This window comes from Lacerta agilis, chromosome 3 (genome assembly GCF_009819535.1).
Source record: "Lacerta agilis isolate rLacAgi1 chromosome 3, rLacAgi1.pri, whole genome shotgun sequence".
Taxonomy (NCBI): domain Eukaryota; kingdom Metazoa; phylum Chordata; class Lepidosauria; order Squamata; family Lacertidae; genus Lacerta; species Lacerta agilis.
In genome coordinates, this window is record NC_046314.1 from 101,591,111 (window position 1) to 101,607,550 (window position 16,440).

A 16,440-nucleotide genomic window follows, 5' to 3' on the forward strand; every position below is an offset into this window, starting at 1 on the left:
AGCGGATCAAAGCTCGTGGAGGTGGGGAAGAACTGATGAAAGCAGCGGGCTCAGTTTTTGAACACGCAGACTTAGGGAGCCAGTCCTTCAGGCCCTCCTTCTGCCTGGCTTGCTCCCCTAAGTAGGCAAGGGGCTAGCTGGGTTCGGCCCACCCTGCACCTGCAATGAGGCACCATAACACTGGGTAGCTAAAGTTTGAAAGGCCGCGATCCTTGCCCGTCAGGAACAGCCTGGCACTTCCCCCTCGAGGAAGCTGAGAAATCTCCATCTTGCAACTCGGGTGGGCGAAAGCAATTCTCAGTGGCCTGAATACAAGCTTGCGAGTCCATGCGAGGAAAAGCATGGCTGGCTGGCACCTTGCCTACAGTTCGTCCGGCCTGTGTGAAAGCGTAGCCTCCTTCCCAGCATCCTTTGCTTCATCCTGCTCCTCTGATTGGTCAGGGACCTCTTGGACTCTCGGTTTCTCACCCTCCCCTTCTTGCCCTGCTTTGTCCTTGCCACTCTTTTTGCTTTTCGAAGCCTTCTTGCCTTTGCCTTCCTTCTTCTTAGACTTCTTCGGCCTTGAACTTGCCATGTCGCCTTTCTTGCCAGCCCACTTCTCTGTCAGGCAGCCTAGAGAGAGGAGAAGGGTGGAAAAAGGAGACTATGGGATTTTGCAACGCCTCCACTCCTCCCTGAGCACACAATTCCAGTTGCCATTCCCATGCTTTCACTTGCCACCTAATTTATTTAGATGAAGTTTCCATTCGGTTTAGGTTACTAGTGTGTACATCTGGTGGTATCATCCTGTTGTTTTCGTTGGACTCCGGGTCCCATCAGCCCCAGCCAGCTTGGTGGTGGATGATGGGAATTGGAGTCCAACAGCATCTGGAGGGCAGCACATTGACTATGACTGGGTGAATAGAAAACCTGGGCCAAAATAATTGCTTTCAGTCACTCACCTCACAAGTTAGCCTTGGGTCAATCACGACCCCTCGGCTCTCTATGTGCTGTTGTGAGGGTAAAAAAATACAAGGGAAGGAAAGCAACAAGCTGCTCCAAGCTCTGTGGACTAGTTAGGCAAGTTAGAAATGCGAGAAATAATAATAATAAATAATATAATATAATAATATAATATAATAAATAATAATATAATAATAATATAAAATATAATAATATAATAAACCTTTATTGTCACTACACCACCTGTGTGCAGTGAAATTAAGGTGAGGACTACAATGCCCATCATTCCTGACCACTGGCCATGATGGGAGTTGAAGTCCAACAACACCTGGGGCGGAGGTTCCCCATTCCTGACTGAAAACCATTTGGATGGATTTGTGGTGGCCATTTTGCACAGGGATTCCGTTCCTAGCCCCCACGTACATTGGCGGAGCACACATAAGCCCAGTCTGCCCAACCCCCGCCCCCCGTTCCACCCTCTTCCACGTCCAAAAGGACCCACACATTGGCGGCCACATGTTAATTGAACACGCCTATAATGGCCGCCGCCCGTACACATATCCCTGGACCCCAACGACGAGTCCTGCCACGCCCCAGGAAACATAACTCACTGGTATCTTTTCCTTTCAAGACGTGGTTTGCACAGAGAAACTGGGAAATGTCTTCTTCCTGATGGTTCCGGTACCAGTCTTCGATCACATCTTCAAATTCCTCCACCATTACCTCACACTAACAGAGACAGAAAGAGAGAGAGAAAGAAATCCTCCTTCAAACATCTACTTGAGGAGTTTTCAACCACACCGGTAGGTCTGCACACATTGCCACAGCTTCATTGCCACTTGGCTGTGACAAAGCCGCATTACATTTAGATCTCACCTGGCCTCAGAGTCCTGCAATGCAGGGGGATTGGACCAGATGACCCTCCCTTCCAACTCTATAAATTCAAGGTGGCGTGAAAAGGATCCCCCGGCAGTCTCTCATCTAACCACGGATCACTAGACCCTGCCTTGCTTCAGCTAGGTTATGCACTAGTTTTCCATTCCCACCAAAATCCGTGAAAATGTACCTTTGGAACACACCCTGGAAATGTGATTGACAGGCCAGTGGTTTCAGCATTAGATGCAGAATTCTCGCTTTCAGTTCTCCCATTTGAAAGGAGAATCCTCTAGGACAGCCTTCACCCGTCTGGGGCTCCCCGGGTGCCTTGGGCTGATGGGAATTGTAGTCCAAAACATCCAGAGAGGCTCAGATTGGTGAAGGTGCCCTAGGAGATCAACCAGGAGCTCCAGTTACTTGGAACTGATGTGTCGCCATCAGTCACGCGGCCTTCAATGCCGGAGACAAAGTGTGAAGCCAAGGGCTGTACCTGCTTCTTTAGATCGGCCACTTCCGCAGAGGTTTCATTCCACAGCTCGTAAGGGATGTCCATCACCACCTTGACTCCTTTGTGTACCAAGTTATGCAGTGTTTCAAAGGTCTCAGACATACCCTAAAGGGAGTGAGAGAGTTCAGTGGTGTATCCTGGAAGAGCCAAGACAGGCACAGAAAACGAGAAGTAGCTCTTTAAAAAAATCTGGAAACAAGATGAAATCCTGAGACAAACCTTTGCAAATCTGTTGCTTCCTGTTCTCTCTTTGTGCAGGTTGTATTCCAAAAGCCTCTTGCAGATGTTTTCTGTCACTTCAATAAGGCGAATGTCCCTGCAGGCAAAAAAAGTGTCCTTATGAATGGCAAGATCTCTGTATGAGTGTCCAATAACACAAGTATAAAATAGCAGCTGATAGAATGTACCTCAGCACTTTATCAACTCACAATTTACTGCTTGAGATCAATTTCCATGTGTTATGGGACTTCGCTAGTAAGAGCTTATGAATCTGGAATGTAGTTTTACAGCAAAAGTATGAAAATGTGCCTTTCCACAGTCTCAATCAATAGACAGTGTATACACATACACCACTGGGACTTCAGCCCACATAATCTGTGAGTTACCTGTCCTACCATCTTCAAAACCCACTATAACATTGAGGACTAGAAACACAATACGAACTAGGCACATCTAAGAATAGGACCTAAAGCATTCAATTATGGATGTTAGTTCCACCAAACTTCAATGGGATTTAGGGTGTCCTATCTTCACTGAAATGTCACTTTTTTGCCTGCATGTTGGGGGAGTCCTATAAATTGCATACTAACCAAAGAGCTCAATTAATCCTGCAGAAGGAATAAGAAATCTTCCTTCCTTACAGGAATGGATGGCAAGTGACTTATGGGTGTGACTTTTTTGCGTTTTATATCCTGGCAGACAAAAATAAGATTCAGGAGAGTTAACACCCTCTCTCTGCATTACCTACTCACCAAGATATTGCAATAATGTACAAGGTGAAGAATGGCTGCCTCCAAGGGTCTATCAACAGCTTCATTCACTTACGATTTTGTGTACTTGATTTTGGATCCCTTGCCATCCAAAAAGCCGTACTTTGTGTCAATCACCTCCTTGGTCTTGCCAGTTTCATCGAAGGAGGATTTAAGTTCCAAAGCCACATACTTGCACACTAAAAACGGAAGAAAAAAACAGTAACCACTCATATATTTTAATTGGTGATCAAAAGCCAGTAAGTAAGCAGATCACAGAGTTTACAGTGCAGGCTATATTGCAACAAACAATGGTGTATATGTGGAGAAAATAAGGCAGGGATAGGGAACCTGTTGGGATTACAAATCCCATCATTCTTGACCACTGGCTGTGCTGGCTGGGGCTGATAGCAGCCTTCCAGATGTTGTTGGACTCATCAACTCCAACCAGCCTAATGGTCAGGGATGATCCCCAATAACAGTGCAGCGGGTTGGAGAAGGCAGCTCTAACCCTCTACCTAAATACCACTCCGGCTTTCACTTCAGTGAACTTCTTTTGCAACTACCGGCTCATAATTCTCTCTGTTCCTCTTTAACTCAGTAAGTTCCATTTTTAGTGACAAGGCGCTTTTCAGATCCTCTTTTCACTCTTGACAGCCTTACCTTATATAAGTGCCCCTGCATAAGCTAGCCCACCTGTCAGCCTGTCATTGTTTTGTGCTGGAAGTGCTTCGCCAGGGGAGGGGAACCAGTGGTGCCTCAGAAACTGCCGGACTCCAACTCTCACCAGCCACAGCCAGTATCAAGAAAGATCTGGGATGGTGGTAATTGTCACCCAGTAAAATACTGAGTGTCGCTGATTCCCCATCCTTTTACCTATAACCTTATATAGTGATGTCTACGGCTGGGCAATGTGGTCTTCAACATAGGAAGCTGCATTATTCCAAGTCTGGCCATCTTGCTCTGTATTGTCTACACTGACTAACAGCAGCACTCCAAGATTTCAGGCAGGGAGTCTCTCCCAGACTTACCTGGAGATGCCAGCGGGGACTGAGCAAACCTTGGAGCTTCTGCTTGGGAGATAGACACTCTGCCACTGAGCTTCAGCCCCCTGTTTTTGACTACCCCCTTTTCCTGTCCCTTTATTTTATTTTGGGCATTTGTGGCCCCACCCTTCAGCCAAAAAGGCTCACAACTGCAGGCTTTTCATCATCATCATCATCATCCTAATCCTATGTCCTTTTAAACGTGTTTGTGGGAGGGGTGGGAGTTATTGGTTTGTTTTGCTTCTGTTCTTGCTATTAATAATAATAATAATAATAATAATATGTGAACCACCCTGAGATGTTTGAATGAAGGGCGGTATGCAAATATAATAAAATGAATAATAATAACAATAATTCACGAAACGAAAGAGGAGCAGGCAGGGATGAGGAAAATCAAAACTCGGGCACCGATTTCTCCCCTCCCCCCATAGCTCTGCAATAACCGTTTTTTTTGGGGGGGGCTTCCCTTTCTCACCTTCGCATTTGCTGGGCAGCTTGACCCACTCGCTGTCCTCGGCAATGGCCCCGCCGTGCCCTGGAGCCGGGCCTACCAGCAGGGCGAGCCAGAGCGCGACGGCGGGACCCCAGGAAGCCATGGAGGGAGGAGGAGACCCCCGCGAAGGGCCGCCACGCCGCTAAAAGCTCTCCAGAGCGCACACCGCGCTTCCGGGAACCTCCCCCCTTTCCCTTTCCCTCAGCGTAACTATAACAACCGGAGCCCTTGGCCAATGGCAGCTGGGAACGTGTCACGCCGAGGCCAACGAGCCGGCGCGAGGCGGCTGTTCTTTTGAGATGTTACCCAATCAGGAGCGGAGTGGGTGGGTGCGCTCTCTCGCTTGTCCAATGGAGCAGCTTCGCTTTCCCCGCAGGTCAGCCAATGGGAGTGCCGCCAACGCTGTCCTGTGATTGGTGCTCGCCTCCGTTCGTCTCGGCCCTGGAATGCTCACTCCATTCATTTTTGTAAAAAAGGCATTCACGAATATTGGGCTCAGGTAACGCGCCGGGGGTGGGGGGTGGGGAGTAGGGAGAATGCTCCTCCCAAAAAGCCAATGCAATTCTGGGCTGCATTCCGCTCTGGTCAGACCTCACCTGGAATACTGTGTCCAGTTCTGGGCACCACAGTTCAAGAAGGATACTGACAAGCTGGAACGTGTCCAGAGGAGGGCAACCAAAATGGTCAAAGGCCTGGAAACGATGCCTTATGAGGAACGGCTTAGGGAGCTGGGTATGTTTAGCCTGGAGAAAAGAAGGTTAAGAGGTGATATGATAGCCATGTTCAAATATATCAAAGGATGTCATGTAGAGGAGGGGGAGAAAGGTTGTTTTCTGCTGCTCCAGAGAAGCGGACATGGGGCAATGGATTCAAACTACAAGAAAGAAGATTCCACCTAAACATTAGGAAGAACTTCCTGACAGTGAGAGCTGTTCGGCAGTGGAATTTGCTACCAAGGAGTGTGGTGGAGTCTCCTTCTTTGGAGGTCTTTAAGCGGAGGCTTGACAGCCATCTGTCAGGAATGCTTTGATGGTGTTTCCTGCTTGGCAGGGGGTTGGACTGGATGGCCCTTGGGGTCTCTTCCAACTCAATGATTCTATGATTCATCCTTATTCAGATTTTCCATTTATCCAGTTCCAGAGCGGTGGTTCTTTTACTTTGCGTTCTCAGGCTGTGATCCTTGTAGTCATTTACATGGAGATAAGTTGGATTCAACTCAGTGGGATAAGGTAAAAGGTAAAGGACCCCTGGACGGTTAAGTCCAGTCAAAGGCGACTGTGGTTCTGCAGTGCTCATCTCTGACCAAACCGCTTCTGGCGTGACATATAGGGTCTGTGCTGTTACTTTTTACTTAATGACATTCTATCTATGCTGCCTATCAACTTAAGTGTTCTAGACGGTTTGCGAACTTATTAAAAACAGCAACCCAAACTTACTGAGATGGTTGGGATAGATGCAGCTGCTCATTGTTTTTTACTCTCTCCCGTCCCAAAACCTGCAGCAGTTACTTAAGAGGCAGGCTGTTAAGGGGCCTGGCTTCTGTCAGTTCCCAGCTTTTACTTTCAACTCAGTACAGTATTGTTACCCTCCATACTGCAGAGGGGAGGACTTGCCTATAGCTACATAGCTAGTTCGTATTTTGGCAGCATGTTTAATGGCCAACACTCTGCTGACTGTTGTAGCTACCTACCTGCCTCATATATTCTTGTTGCAAGCATCCAGGCAGGGAGCCTTCTCGGTAGTGGCTCCCCCTCTGTGGAACACCTTCCCATCAGATATCAAGGAAATAAACAACTATCTGACTTTTAGAAGACATCTGAACAAGGCAGCCCTGTATCGAGAAAATTTTTATGTCCAATGTTTTACAATTTTTTATGTGCTGTAGGCCACCCAGAGTGCCTGGGGAAACCCAGCCAGATGGCTGTGGTATAAATATAAATATTATTATTATTTTAAAAATTAAGTAATTTATTTTTCAAAACAGATTTATAGCACCTGTAAAATACAGAAAGGTAGAGGGTTTCTGTCATTGTTGTTACAATCCACAATTGCTGCATAAATCCTCATAAAAATGCTAGAAATGCTTTGGCTGTTCTGTAAGCACACACAGAGCATTTAATCATATTCATGTTAAGTAATAGTCCAAAGAATGTAGGGAAGAACCAACCCCTATCCCATGCCTCCCTTGCATGCACCTTCCTCCTTGCACCTGCCACGATTCAGAACTGGAGTCCTGCTTGCTAAAGATGATGTGATGTCTATTTGTGCCATTCAGCCTGTGACAGCTGTTGTTTCACATAGGCAGGGCACCACTGTGACATGATGTTGCAGATGCTGAGCAATGACGATGCACTTGTGAACCTTCACCTAATGACTTCTTATGCAATTAACATTTTGCTACTTCGGAAGAGCTGAAAACACAGAACCTCACTCCCCACTACAGTGAAAGAAGTGGAGAACCTCAAGCTCAGGGGGCTGAATATGGCTGCCTAGCTCCCAGGCCACACCCCTCACTGCCCCTGATTTTACCTGGCTGGAAAATGCCCTTGAAATGTGATAAATACCTCTTTGTTTGTCTGGCTGGAAAGCAGCAAGTGACTGGCTGCACCCACCTTGACCACACGTAAGCTGTTATGCGGCCCGTGGAAGGAACATTGCCATTGGGCTGAAAAACACCATCCATTTCTTAAGTGAAGCAGTGCCCCGCCAGATGTTATTAGACTCCAACTCCCATCAGCCCCAGGTCCCCCAGCCAATGGTCAGGAATGATGGGAGTTATAGCCCATCCACATTTGGAGGGGGACACAGGTTTCAGACCCCCTGCCTTAGGCACCCTCTCATATAGATGACAACTAGCTGGATATTTGAGGACAATGCAAACAAGACTATATGTACAATTATGAACAAAGAAATATCACACGGCAATATTCAAGAGAGAAACATTCTTCTCAGGACATCACATTCCGCGCTTACAACACAAGAATATCGAAAGGGTGTCAAGCCTTGTTATTTGTGCGGATTTGTGTACTGCTACAGCCTGGGTGCCTGGCTTAGTTGTTGTCCGATTAGTTATCAGCACCAAAGAACCCAAATCGAAGGTCACAGCAGAGACAGAAGAAAGGAAGCCAAAAGCCTGTTTTTCAGCCTGTATTCAAACCAGGCTAGTCTCTCCTTCTTTTGTTCAAGTGAATGCTTCCATCTTCAGGACACATGTTCTGCTTCCATATGGAGTTCCTTCTTTTCAGCCAGATATGTGAAAGTTGCCTTTCCCCCTAGTCCATTGCTCTGTGCTTTCCATAGCAACAATTTCTGTGACAGAAGCAGTTCTGACTCTGTGTGGATGAACTGCAGAAAAGTTGGAAGGCTTCAGGTGCAACGGGATATCTTCCCTGAAAGGAGAGGGAAGATTACAGCAGGTTGGGAGCTGAACTTTACTGTCATCATCATCATCATCATCATCATCATCATAACACCATACCCTTCCTTCAAATAGTTCAGTGGTGTTTCTGCTGCCACCGTGCTACCCATGGCTGAGCTATGGTTTGGCTTAGCATTACATCCAAAGCTATGCTTGTGTTTCCCCCAAACACACCATGAGCAGTAAACCAAGAACAAACATTGTGGTTCGTCTGAAGTGAGCCAAACCATGAGCCTGGCTTTGGATGTGATGCTAAACCAAACCATGGCGTAGCTCTGGGTAGCGTGGCAGCAGCAGAACGAGAGAGGCACACTGCTGCCACAATCTGTGATCCAGGAAACTGCACATTTGCTTGCTCGTTCTAGGCCATGGTTTGGTTTAGCTTTATATCTGGTCAATGCGTTGGATGTTGTGGCCAATATTACCTCTTGTAAACAATGCCGCAGGTCATCAACACGTCAAACAGGAGCAACTTGAAGAGCAAAATTCTGATAGCCAGGAGAAGTAAGATCTGTGAGCGGCTATGCAGATCTTCAATGAACAATGACTCTTCTTGGGCTGCCACCACAAAAAAGAAGAAAGAAAAAGGCAAGAGTAATATCCACAGAAGAACTATACCCCCAGCCACTTATGTGCTCCCTCCGATACTCTGGATACAGGCCTATATTACCAATGTTATCTCTTAATTGCTGCCAAGCCCAGTGGGTGATCAAACTATCAGGAGAGACAGAAGTAATCTGATTGATAAGGTAAAGGTAAAGGTACCCCTGACCGTTAGGTCTAGTCGCAGACAACTCTGGGGTTGCGGCGCTCATCTCGCTCTATAGGCCGAGGGAGCCGGCGTTTTGTCTGCAGACAGCTTCCGGGTCATGTGGCCAGCATGACTAAGCCGCTTCTGGTGAAGCAGAGCAGCGCACAGAAACGCTGTTTACCTTCCCACCGGAGGGGTACCTATTTATCTACTTGCGCTTGGACGTGCTTTCGAACTGCTAGGTGGGCAGGAGCTGGGACCGAGCAACAGGAGCTCACCCCATCACAGGGATTCAAACTGCCGACCTTCTGAATGGCAAGCCCTAGGCTCAGTGGTTTAGACGACAGCGCCACCCGCATCCCAGATTGATAAGGTTGTTGTTGTTGTTTAGTCGTTTAGTCGTGTCCGACTCTTCGTGACACTAGCCTTGTATATTTAAACGGCTTTTTCTGAATTCCTGCCCCCCAAACACCGGGTTCGGAACTGAGCTCTTAGTATAACTGAGATTGGAAGAAGAATGCATTGTTGTCCTTACCTTCTTCCTCTTCACTCAGGCAGAGATCTCCCATATTTTCTTCTGTAAGACAAAATTATGACTTGGAGAAGACATTGCAAGGGAAAGATTGGTAGCATGCCTGCCTTGGTTGTGTTATATCCTCATAAGTTTCCAGGTTATTAATTTACTGATTTGAAGTGCCTGGAATTTGTGCATAAATGTCCTTATTGATCAATTGATTGTATTAGGACACATCAGTTAGAAGGAGAGAGTTCATTGGCAAAAAGGCAGGATTTAAGTGTAACAGGATACCAGTAATTTAGAAAAATGAGGTTGCGTTCCAATGCTTGCTTACCTGGGAGTAAGTCTCACTGAACTCAATGGGACTTACTTCTAATTAGGCATGCATAGGGTTGCACTGTTAATTTATGAGGTCCTAAAAGTATATCTACTGTCCATACTCCCCCCCCCCAATTCATGAATACCTGAGAGTTGAAGGGAGGTGGTGCTCCATGTCGTTGAAGTTTCGTTTGGTGCGACGTAGCAAGCGACTGTACTCCATGATCCAAATTCTTTGGTGCTGATGGAGAGTTGAGAGATGCTGCTGAAAGTTCCATCGTCTTCCCTAGAAATCCCATAGGTGAAAGACTCCAGCATGCTCCCATTTCCGTTGGAAAACCGAACGGCCCCCAATGCGTCCTCAGAGAGATCGTTCACCAGACAAATTACCAGGGTCTTCCTTTCGCCATTTACTATCACATGGAGTGGCGGTGCCAGTGTTGGGTTTAAGCTCCAAGATAAGCTACCTGCTGAGAGTTTATTATAAATGTGCATGAGCAAAATTACTTGATCGGGGAGCTACTGGTTTTTATGTACACAAATTATGTAGCTAATGTTTTTTTTTGGGGGGGGTCTTTCTTCTTGACGGAGCCTTGCTTGGATTTTATTTCTTTTGAGCTGTCTTCAATAAAAACGGGCATTCTTCCCATCCCACGGTTTCTGTCCAATTCAATGAATGATCAAGGGGTCGGAGCAACTGCCCTGGGCAGAAAGGGTCGTCCAAAGAGCCGGCAGGTGAACTTGTGGCAATGATTCCCCTGCAACCCACTCTGCAACGCTCTTGCTGCTCACTTGCCTAGTCCCAAAGGTCGTGTAAGTCACTTCTGAAAAGTTTCCAGGCAAACAGCTCTGTCAGGCAGGTGGAGGAGCATTTCTGCTTTGCATGGTTACCTGTTTGGTTCTGTAACATTCCCCCCTGCTGGGACAAACTCTGCTTCCTGCCCACCCCCACCCCCAAGTCTGGTTTTGCAGGCTAAAGGATGCAAAATTAAGGTACTACACATTCTATTGTAATGACTTGCATGGTGGTGCAGCAATAAAACTGCTACCACATTTGCAAAGCTATGCAGGGTCCGATATGGTTTCAAATTGGATGGGGGGTGGCGTGCTGCGCAAGGACTTAGACCCCTGGGATCACTTCCACCTCTGCGGTCCTATAATTTATTTTGAGTGCACAATTTTGGTCAAATATAATTTGTTTTGTTTCTGTTTGGACTCCTAACTTTAGTGAAGACACAAGGCCCCTGTAGGACAATTTTAAAATTCCAGATCCCAAGTTCTTTTATTTCATTCTGCTTATTTAAAAACTCAAATAACTCAGCGGGCAAAATTGACTCCCTCCCCTCTCCCGAATGATACTGTCACACTGACCCCCAACAAGCAAGCAAATAAGCTATGGTGTTTTACTCACAGGTCAGAAGCTGGAGTGCTACACTGGTCAGGAGGTGCTGGAACGTAACATAGAGAGCTGTTGACATCTTGTGAGGATGAGCAGCTACACAAACAGAGTGCGCTAGACTAGCAGGCAATGTGCTCAACCCACCTCTCTTCCTCTCTGACCTCAGTACTCCTTTCCCCGCAGCTAACGGTTGCACAGCTGCTCCCTAGTAAACAATGGAGGTGTTTTGGTGTGATTTTTCTAAGCACGCTTTTTGATTATTTTAGCTGTGTGACTGGCTTATGTGAGTACCACCAGAACTTGACATAACAATTGCAGCGTCCTGTGGCACTCCGAAAGCTTGCACATTTATTTGAGAGACATATTTTACACCTGTCCTTTTCCTGATTAAATCGTCCTACTATTTACCCGCATCACAGATTATGCATGTATCATATTGGTATCCCATAGAACAATCCATGATTATGTGAAATAGGGAGAAACTGAAAAAATAATTATGCAATAAGAGAAACTTGTACAGAGCAGTCCAGGTTACATGAGTCATGCAAGGTGCAGAATTCAGCTTTTCGTGCTGCAGGATTTTAATATTTTTTAGTATGCAGTACAGCCCAATCCTAACCATGTCTTTTCAGAAGTATTCCCATTGCATGCAATAGGACTGTGTGGTGCAGTGGTTGGAGTATCAGACCAGGTTCAAATGCCCACTGGGCCTTGAAGCTCACTGGGTGACCTTGGGCGAGTCACTGTCTCTCTCTGCCTAACCTATCACACGGGGTGGTTGTGGAGATTAAACGAGGCAGGAGAGAACCATGTATGCTACTTTGAAATAAAATAAAGAAGGTCCTCAGACCATACCTTCTGGAGAGACTCTTCAGGGGAGGAGCTGTTCACAATGAGTTGCTCCAGGGACCAGAGGATGCAAAATTTATCGGTGTGAGCTGCTTTCCTTCCACACCCCCCCCCCGTTTGGGTCAGGCCATTGGGTCGTAGTATTCAGTGCTATCAGACCCTCCAAGTGTCCCTGTTTTCCAGGGACAGCCCCGGATTTACAGAAGCCGCTCCGGTTTCTGATTTTATACTGAAACATTACAGGGGTCAGCAAACTTTTTCAGCAGTGGGCCGGTCCACTGTCCCTCAAACCATGCGGGGGGCCGGACTATATTTTTTGGGGGGAAATGAACAAATTCCTATGCCCCACAAATAATCCAGAGATGCATTTTAAATAAAAGGGCACATTCTACTCATGTAAAAATACGCTGATTCCCGGACTGTCCGCAGGCCAGATTTAGAAGGACATTGGGCCGGATCTGGTCCTCGGGCCGTGGTTTGCCTACCCATGCATCAGGACGTCCCTAATTTCATCAGAGAAATGTTGGAAGGTATGGGGTTATGCGTACCCCAAGTAGACCCACTGAAATCAGCAGCCAGGCCTAAGTTGGGCACATTGATTTCAATGGGTCTACTCTGCACATGAAAAAAAAACCCTTTTTGTTTGTTTGTTTGTTTATCCAGTCTGCAGGTGCTGCATATGTAGATTCAACCCCTTCCCCGATTAAAAAGCTCGTCTGGCCGACTTAACTAAAATTTTGCCCGTGCGTGATTAATGAACTGTAACTGGGGAAGTGAGTTAGGCACAGCAGTCCTGTTTTCCTCCTAGGCCTCCTCCCCCGGCGACGGATCGGATCGCTCTTGGTACGGCCCGGCCTCCCCCTCGCTGCCCTGGTGGTGCTTTCCGTGACGTCCGCCCGGAGTGGAGCAGCCCGGCTGCGGGGGTTCGGCTTGCAAAGGGTAAGGGTAAGGGGGGCTCTTAGGGGGGTCTCCGCTTCTCGGCAACCCATGGCGGCGGGGGCGGAGCAGCGGGCCTATGCAAGGGCCTGGCACGTGGCCGCTCCCTCCCTGCAGAGTAGGCCGGTTGAGACCGGTGGGGCGCTTACCTCCGTGTAAACGGGGAGAGAGGGGCGGGGCTGAGCCCTTTATAGGCGCGGGGGGGTCAACACACCCATCCCAAAAAGAGAGAGAGGCTGTCGTTTTGTCAAGCTACAGGGAGCTCATTGGAGCTGCTCTTTCCAAATAAAGAGATTTAGCAGGATTCGTGAAAGCGTTCATTTCCTCACCCAAATTTCACTACAGTATATCGCTGTTAATTTATTAAATTTGTATCCCGCCCTCCACCCGAAACCGCAGGGCATTGCCCACAAAATAAAAGTACGATGCCTTTTAGTTTATTCCCCCCCCATCCTCATGCCCAACTGTTTGATACCCGAGCTTTTAAGTACGTGTAACTACGCCCACTTGCCCACGCTTGTCCTTTCCTGCCCTTGTTCGATCTCCGATGGTAAGCCCCCTTCCAGGTTTTCTGCAGCTGAGGGGAACAGAGAGGTTGAAAAGCCATTTTTGGCTTTAGAGCGGTCTGCTGAAATGCATGAAAAAAGGGAATGCCATCCAGACTGGGGGCTGTGGTTGGAGACCGCTTGGAGGGTACAGGAAACCAGGTGCCTGTTCCTAGCAAAAACATAGAGCAATTAAAAACCAATTAAGCATAAATAGAATTAAAACTGTGTGTGTTTGTGTTTGTATGCGTGCATGCATTGTTGTTGTTCAGTCGTTCAGTCGTGTCTGTCTCTTTGTGACCCCATGGATGCGTGCATTAAATAATATAATATAATATAATATAATATAATATAATATAATATAATATAATATAATATAATATAATATAATATAATATAATATAATATAATATAATCAGCACAGCTCCAGTACTTAAATGAAAAGCAGTCAGTTCCACTTGCAGGTGAAAGGACAACAAGGAAGGAGCCAGACTAGTTTCTCTAGGGAGGGATTTCCAAAGACTCGGAGCAGCTACCAAGAAGGCCCTTATTTATTTAAATAAGCAGATAAGAGTTTGCTTATTTATTTATTTATAAAAGAAAATTCATATTTCATTTATAAAAGAAAATATAAATAAAATATTCCACACTTTTGACATCTATTTATGCACCTCAGGCAGCTAACGAAGTGGTAGCAAGCAAATAAAAATGATGTTAATATTTTAAAATAAAGATTATGAATTGAGACAAGGTCCAGACGTTGTGGTCCAGACATTGTGGACCACATATACTTGCGGGGAAGCCTAATTTAGTCCCTTATAAGAATTGGAAAGGAACCTGACCTGGAGCTTGAATTGCCCTCTCTTTAATTTGGAAAATTTCTCTTTTCAGGTGTGCTCCTGAGGTGTGCTTCCTTTTCTCTGATACCAAAGTGTACATTGAACATTAGACAGCTGGTTCTTGCAGCTGGGCATCAGGTATCCATCCACCAAACCATGGAATCCACAGCAGCAGGGACAGCAAGCTCACTTCCCAGTACTGTGGAGGATAGGAAGGAAGAACTTCAAGAGCGCCCAGCTGACCAGCTTCAGAGTCCAGATGCTTCTGTGTCTTTCTCTGAGATCTTCCGCCTGGTCCAGGCTGGGCAGGACATTCCTGGGCTGCAGAAGCTAAATATCACCCCAACAAATGGGAGTCCTACACCATCTCAAATGGCCCCAAGACCCAAACCTTGGGAGAACAACCCATCGTGACTAGAAAGCCCTGTCGTCTTACTTCCACACCAGAATGAAGCAATACTTACCAAGCTTGATGGATTTGCGGACTTAAAAGAGCTGTCTGTGTGTGTGTGTACAACACCTTTTTGGGGTTTTAAACTCTGCCAGTTTGCATGGTCATAGATCTTGAGGACAAGAGGCTACTAGTGCATTGAATTAGTTCTGCACCTTACAATTAAATATGTCCTTTACTAAAGTGTGCTTTGAAGGCCACCTGTCCTTAATTTAAAATCACAAGTGTAGCATGAAAGAACCCAAAAAATGCTTCGGCACGCAAGCAATCCAAAGATTGCACCCAGAAACGTGGAATTCTGCAGGTTGCATAATTATGAAAACTAAGCAAATTTGTACATTATCTTATTTCGTATAATGCATTGTCCTTTTGCTAGTCTGGGAAGAGGCAAGGACACTGAAATGCCCACCCCGCCTTTCTGACTTTTGAAGTTTCACCAATCACCCATGCGTTTTCAAGAATACAATTGCAGTTATTATTATTTTAAATGAAAGCATTTTCCTGTAGCCAAAAAAAGGGAGAATCCAATTAACGATGCCTACTTTGGGTCTCACTTGTTGGCACACGCTATATAGCAAGGGCCTGTTTTTAAGAGAGATCTTAAGCAGCTTAAACTCAAAATGGAAAGGGGAGTGCAGAAAGATAAGAGCCCCATAACTTTCTGCTCAAGGCAATCGCTGGCTGACATCTCTAAGCCACAAAGCTGGCCTCCAGCTGGCAGTGAGCTAAGCAAAGGATGCACCTGAGTAACGGACGCGCTGCAGTTTAACCAAGAGCACAAAAGGCAATTCATGGAAGCGCACCTGTGGCTGAGGCTGCATTAGGAAATAGCTACTTGTAAAATTCCCACCATTAGGATGGGTGCAAAGAGGCAGCGGTTTCGGGGTGTATACGAGACTTGAGCGTGGGCATGCAAGCAGAGCTGTGCATCTCTTTTATCCATAGACAGGCATGTTATCGACCTGCAGGATCCTTGTCAGTATGGCTCCAGCCACCCAGTGGCATCGTTAGAGGGCAAATTTTGTCCTCGCTCTTAAAACACCAAGAACAAACTTAGTTGGTCTCTAAGGTGCTACTGGATTTTTTTATTTTTTATTTTGTTTTGACTATGGCAGACCAACCTACCTGTATCTTAAAACACTGTCTCCCCGAGTGTGGGATTTGACTTGTCTTTATGGGAAAAGTAACTCTGTGTGGGAGGAAGGCATGCACTCAGGACAACACTGTAATATTTAGCTGAGATTCCTGCATTGCAGGAGGTTGGACTGAATGACTTTCGGGGTACCTTAAAATCCTATCATTGTATTCCATCAATTTGTATGCCCTTTAACACCATTGTCTCAAAGTGGTGTGCAGTAGAGCTTAAAAGTTACAATAAAATCTAGTAAGAAAATAAATAATAAAATTTAAAATGCTTGCTGCAATGAAAAAGGTTCATCTGAGAATTGGGCTCACAGTGCCGAACTTACAGCAGCTGGTGGATTTGAGCAATGTACCTGAGCCATGAGGGACAACTAAGAGTGACTCTCAGTGATAGAGGTTGCACCGACTCCTGTCTATTCCTAGCTGCAAAGCACCAGCCTG

At 46.3% G+C, this 16,440-nt stretch overlaps 3 protein-coding genes across 3 annotated transcripts; 1 reads left to right on the plus strand and 2 right to left on the minus strand.

The window, feature by feature from the left end:
- Positions 1 to 203: 203 nt before the first annotated feature.
- On the minus strand, positions 204 to 4,988 carry CNPY3 (canopy FGF signaling regulator 3). The gene is made up of 6 exons (XM_033144969.1): positions 4,816 to 4,988; positions 3,371 to 3,494; positions 2,546 to 2,642; positions 2,309 to 2,431; positions 1,554 to 1,671; positions 204 to 612 (listed from the first exon to the last, which is right to left on the minus strand). The coding sequence occupies exons 1-6, from the start codon at positions 4,934 to 4,936 to the stop codon at positions 362 to 364; spliced, it is 834 nt and encodes a 277-aa protein (XP_033000860.1). The 5' UTR covers positions 4,937 to 4,988; the 3' UTR covers positions 204 to 361.
- A 3,684-nt stretch (positions 4,989 to 8,672) lies between these two features.
- PTCRA (pre T cell antigen receptor alpha) lies at positions 8,673 to 11,761 on the minus strand. Its single transcript, XM_033144970.1, has 4 exons — positions 11,249 to 11,761; positions 9,984 to 10,307; positions 9,538 to 9,579; positions 8,673 to 8,809 (listed from the first exon to the last, which is right to left on the minus strand). The coding sequence occupies exons 1-4, from the start codon at positions 11,313 to 11,315 to the stop codon at positions 8,673 to 8,675; spliced, it is 570 nt and encodes a 189-aa protein (XP_033000861.1). The 5' UTR covers positions 11,316 to 11,761.
- Positions 11,325 to 15,039, plus strand: C3H6orf226 (chromosome 3 C6orf226 homolog). The gene is made up of 3 exons (XM_033145469.1): positions 11,325 to 11,345; positions 12,868 to 13,024; positions 14,458 to 15,039. The coding sequence occupies exons 1-3, from the start codon at positions 11,325 to 11,327 to the stop codon at positions 14,817 to 14,819; spliced, it is 540 nt and encodes a 179-aa protein (XP_033001360.1). The 3' UTR covers positions 14,820 to 15,039.
- The last annotated feature ends 1,401 nt before the right edge of the window (positions 15,040 to 16,440 follow it).

Bases quoted from the DNA above. Each gene is read 5' to 3' on its own strand.
- CNPY3 (XM_033144969.1), bottom strand. From the start codon at position 4,936: ATGGCTTCCTGGGGTCCCGCCGTCGCGCTCTGGCTCGCCCTGCTGGTA. The intron at 3,495-4,815 runs GTGAGAAAGGGA...TTCCGTTTTTAG, and splicing joins GCTGCCCAGCAAATGCGAAG to TGTGCAAGTATGTGGCTTTG. The intron at 2,432-2,545 runs GTTTGTCTCAGG...CACTCCCTTTAG, and splicing joins GAAGCAACAGATTTGCAAAG to GGTATGTCTGAGACCTTTGA.
- PTCRA (XM_033144970.1), bottom strand. From the start codon at position 11,315: ATGTCAACAGCTCTCTATGTTACGTTCCAGCACCTCCTGACCAGTGTA. The intron at 10,308-11,248 runs GTGAGTAAAACA...ATAAACTCTCAG, and splicing joins AGCACTCCAGCTTCTGACCT to CAGGTAGCTTATCTTGGAGC. The intron at 8,810-9,537 runs GTAAGGACAACA...TTGTGGTGGCAG, and splicing joins CCTGAGTGAAGAGGAAGAAG to CCCAAGAAGAGTCATTGTTC.
- C3H6orf226 (XM_033145469.1), top strand. From the start codon at position 11,325: ATGAGCAGCTACACAAACAGA. The intron at 11,346-12,867 runs GTGCGCTAGACT...GAAGTGAGTTAG, and splicing joins TGAGCAGCTACACAAACAGA to GCACAGCAGTCCTGTTTTCC. The intron at 13,025-14,457 runs GTAAGGGTAAGG...TTCTCTTTTCAG, and splicing joins GGGGGTTCGGCTTGCAAAGG to GTGTGCTCCTGAGGTGTGCT.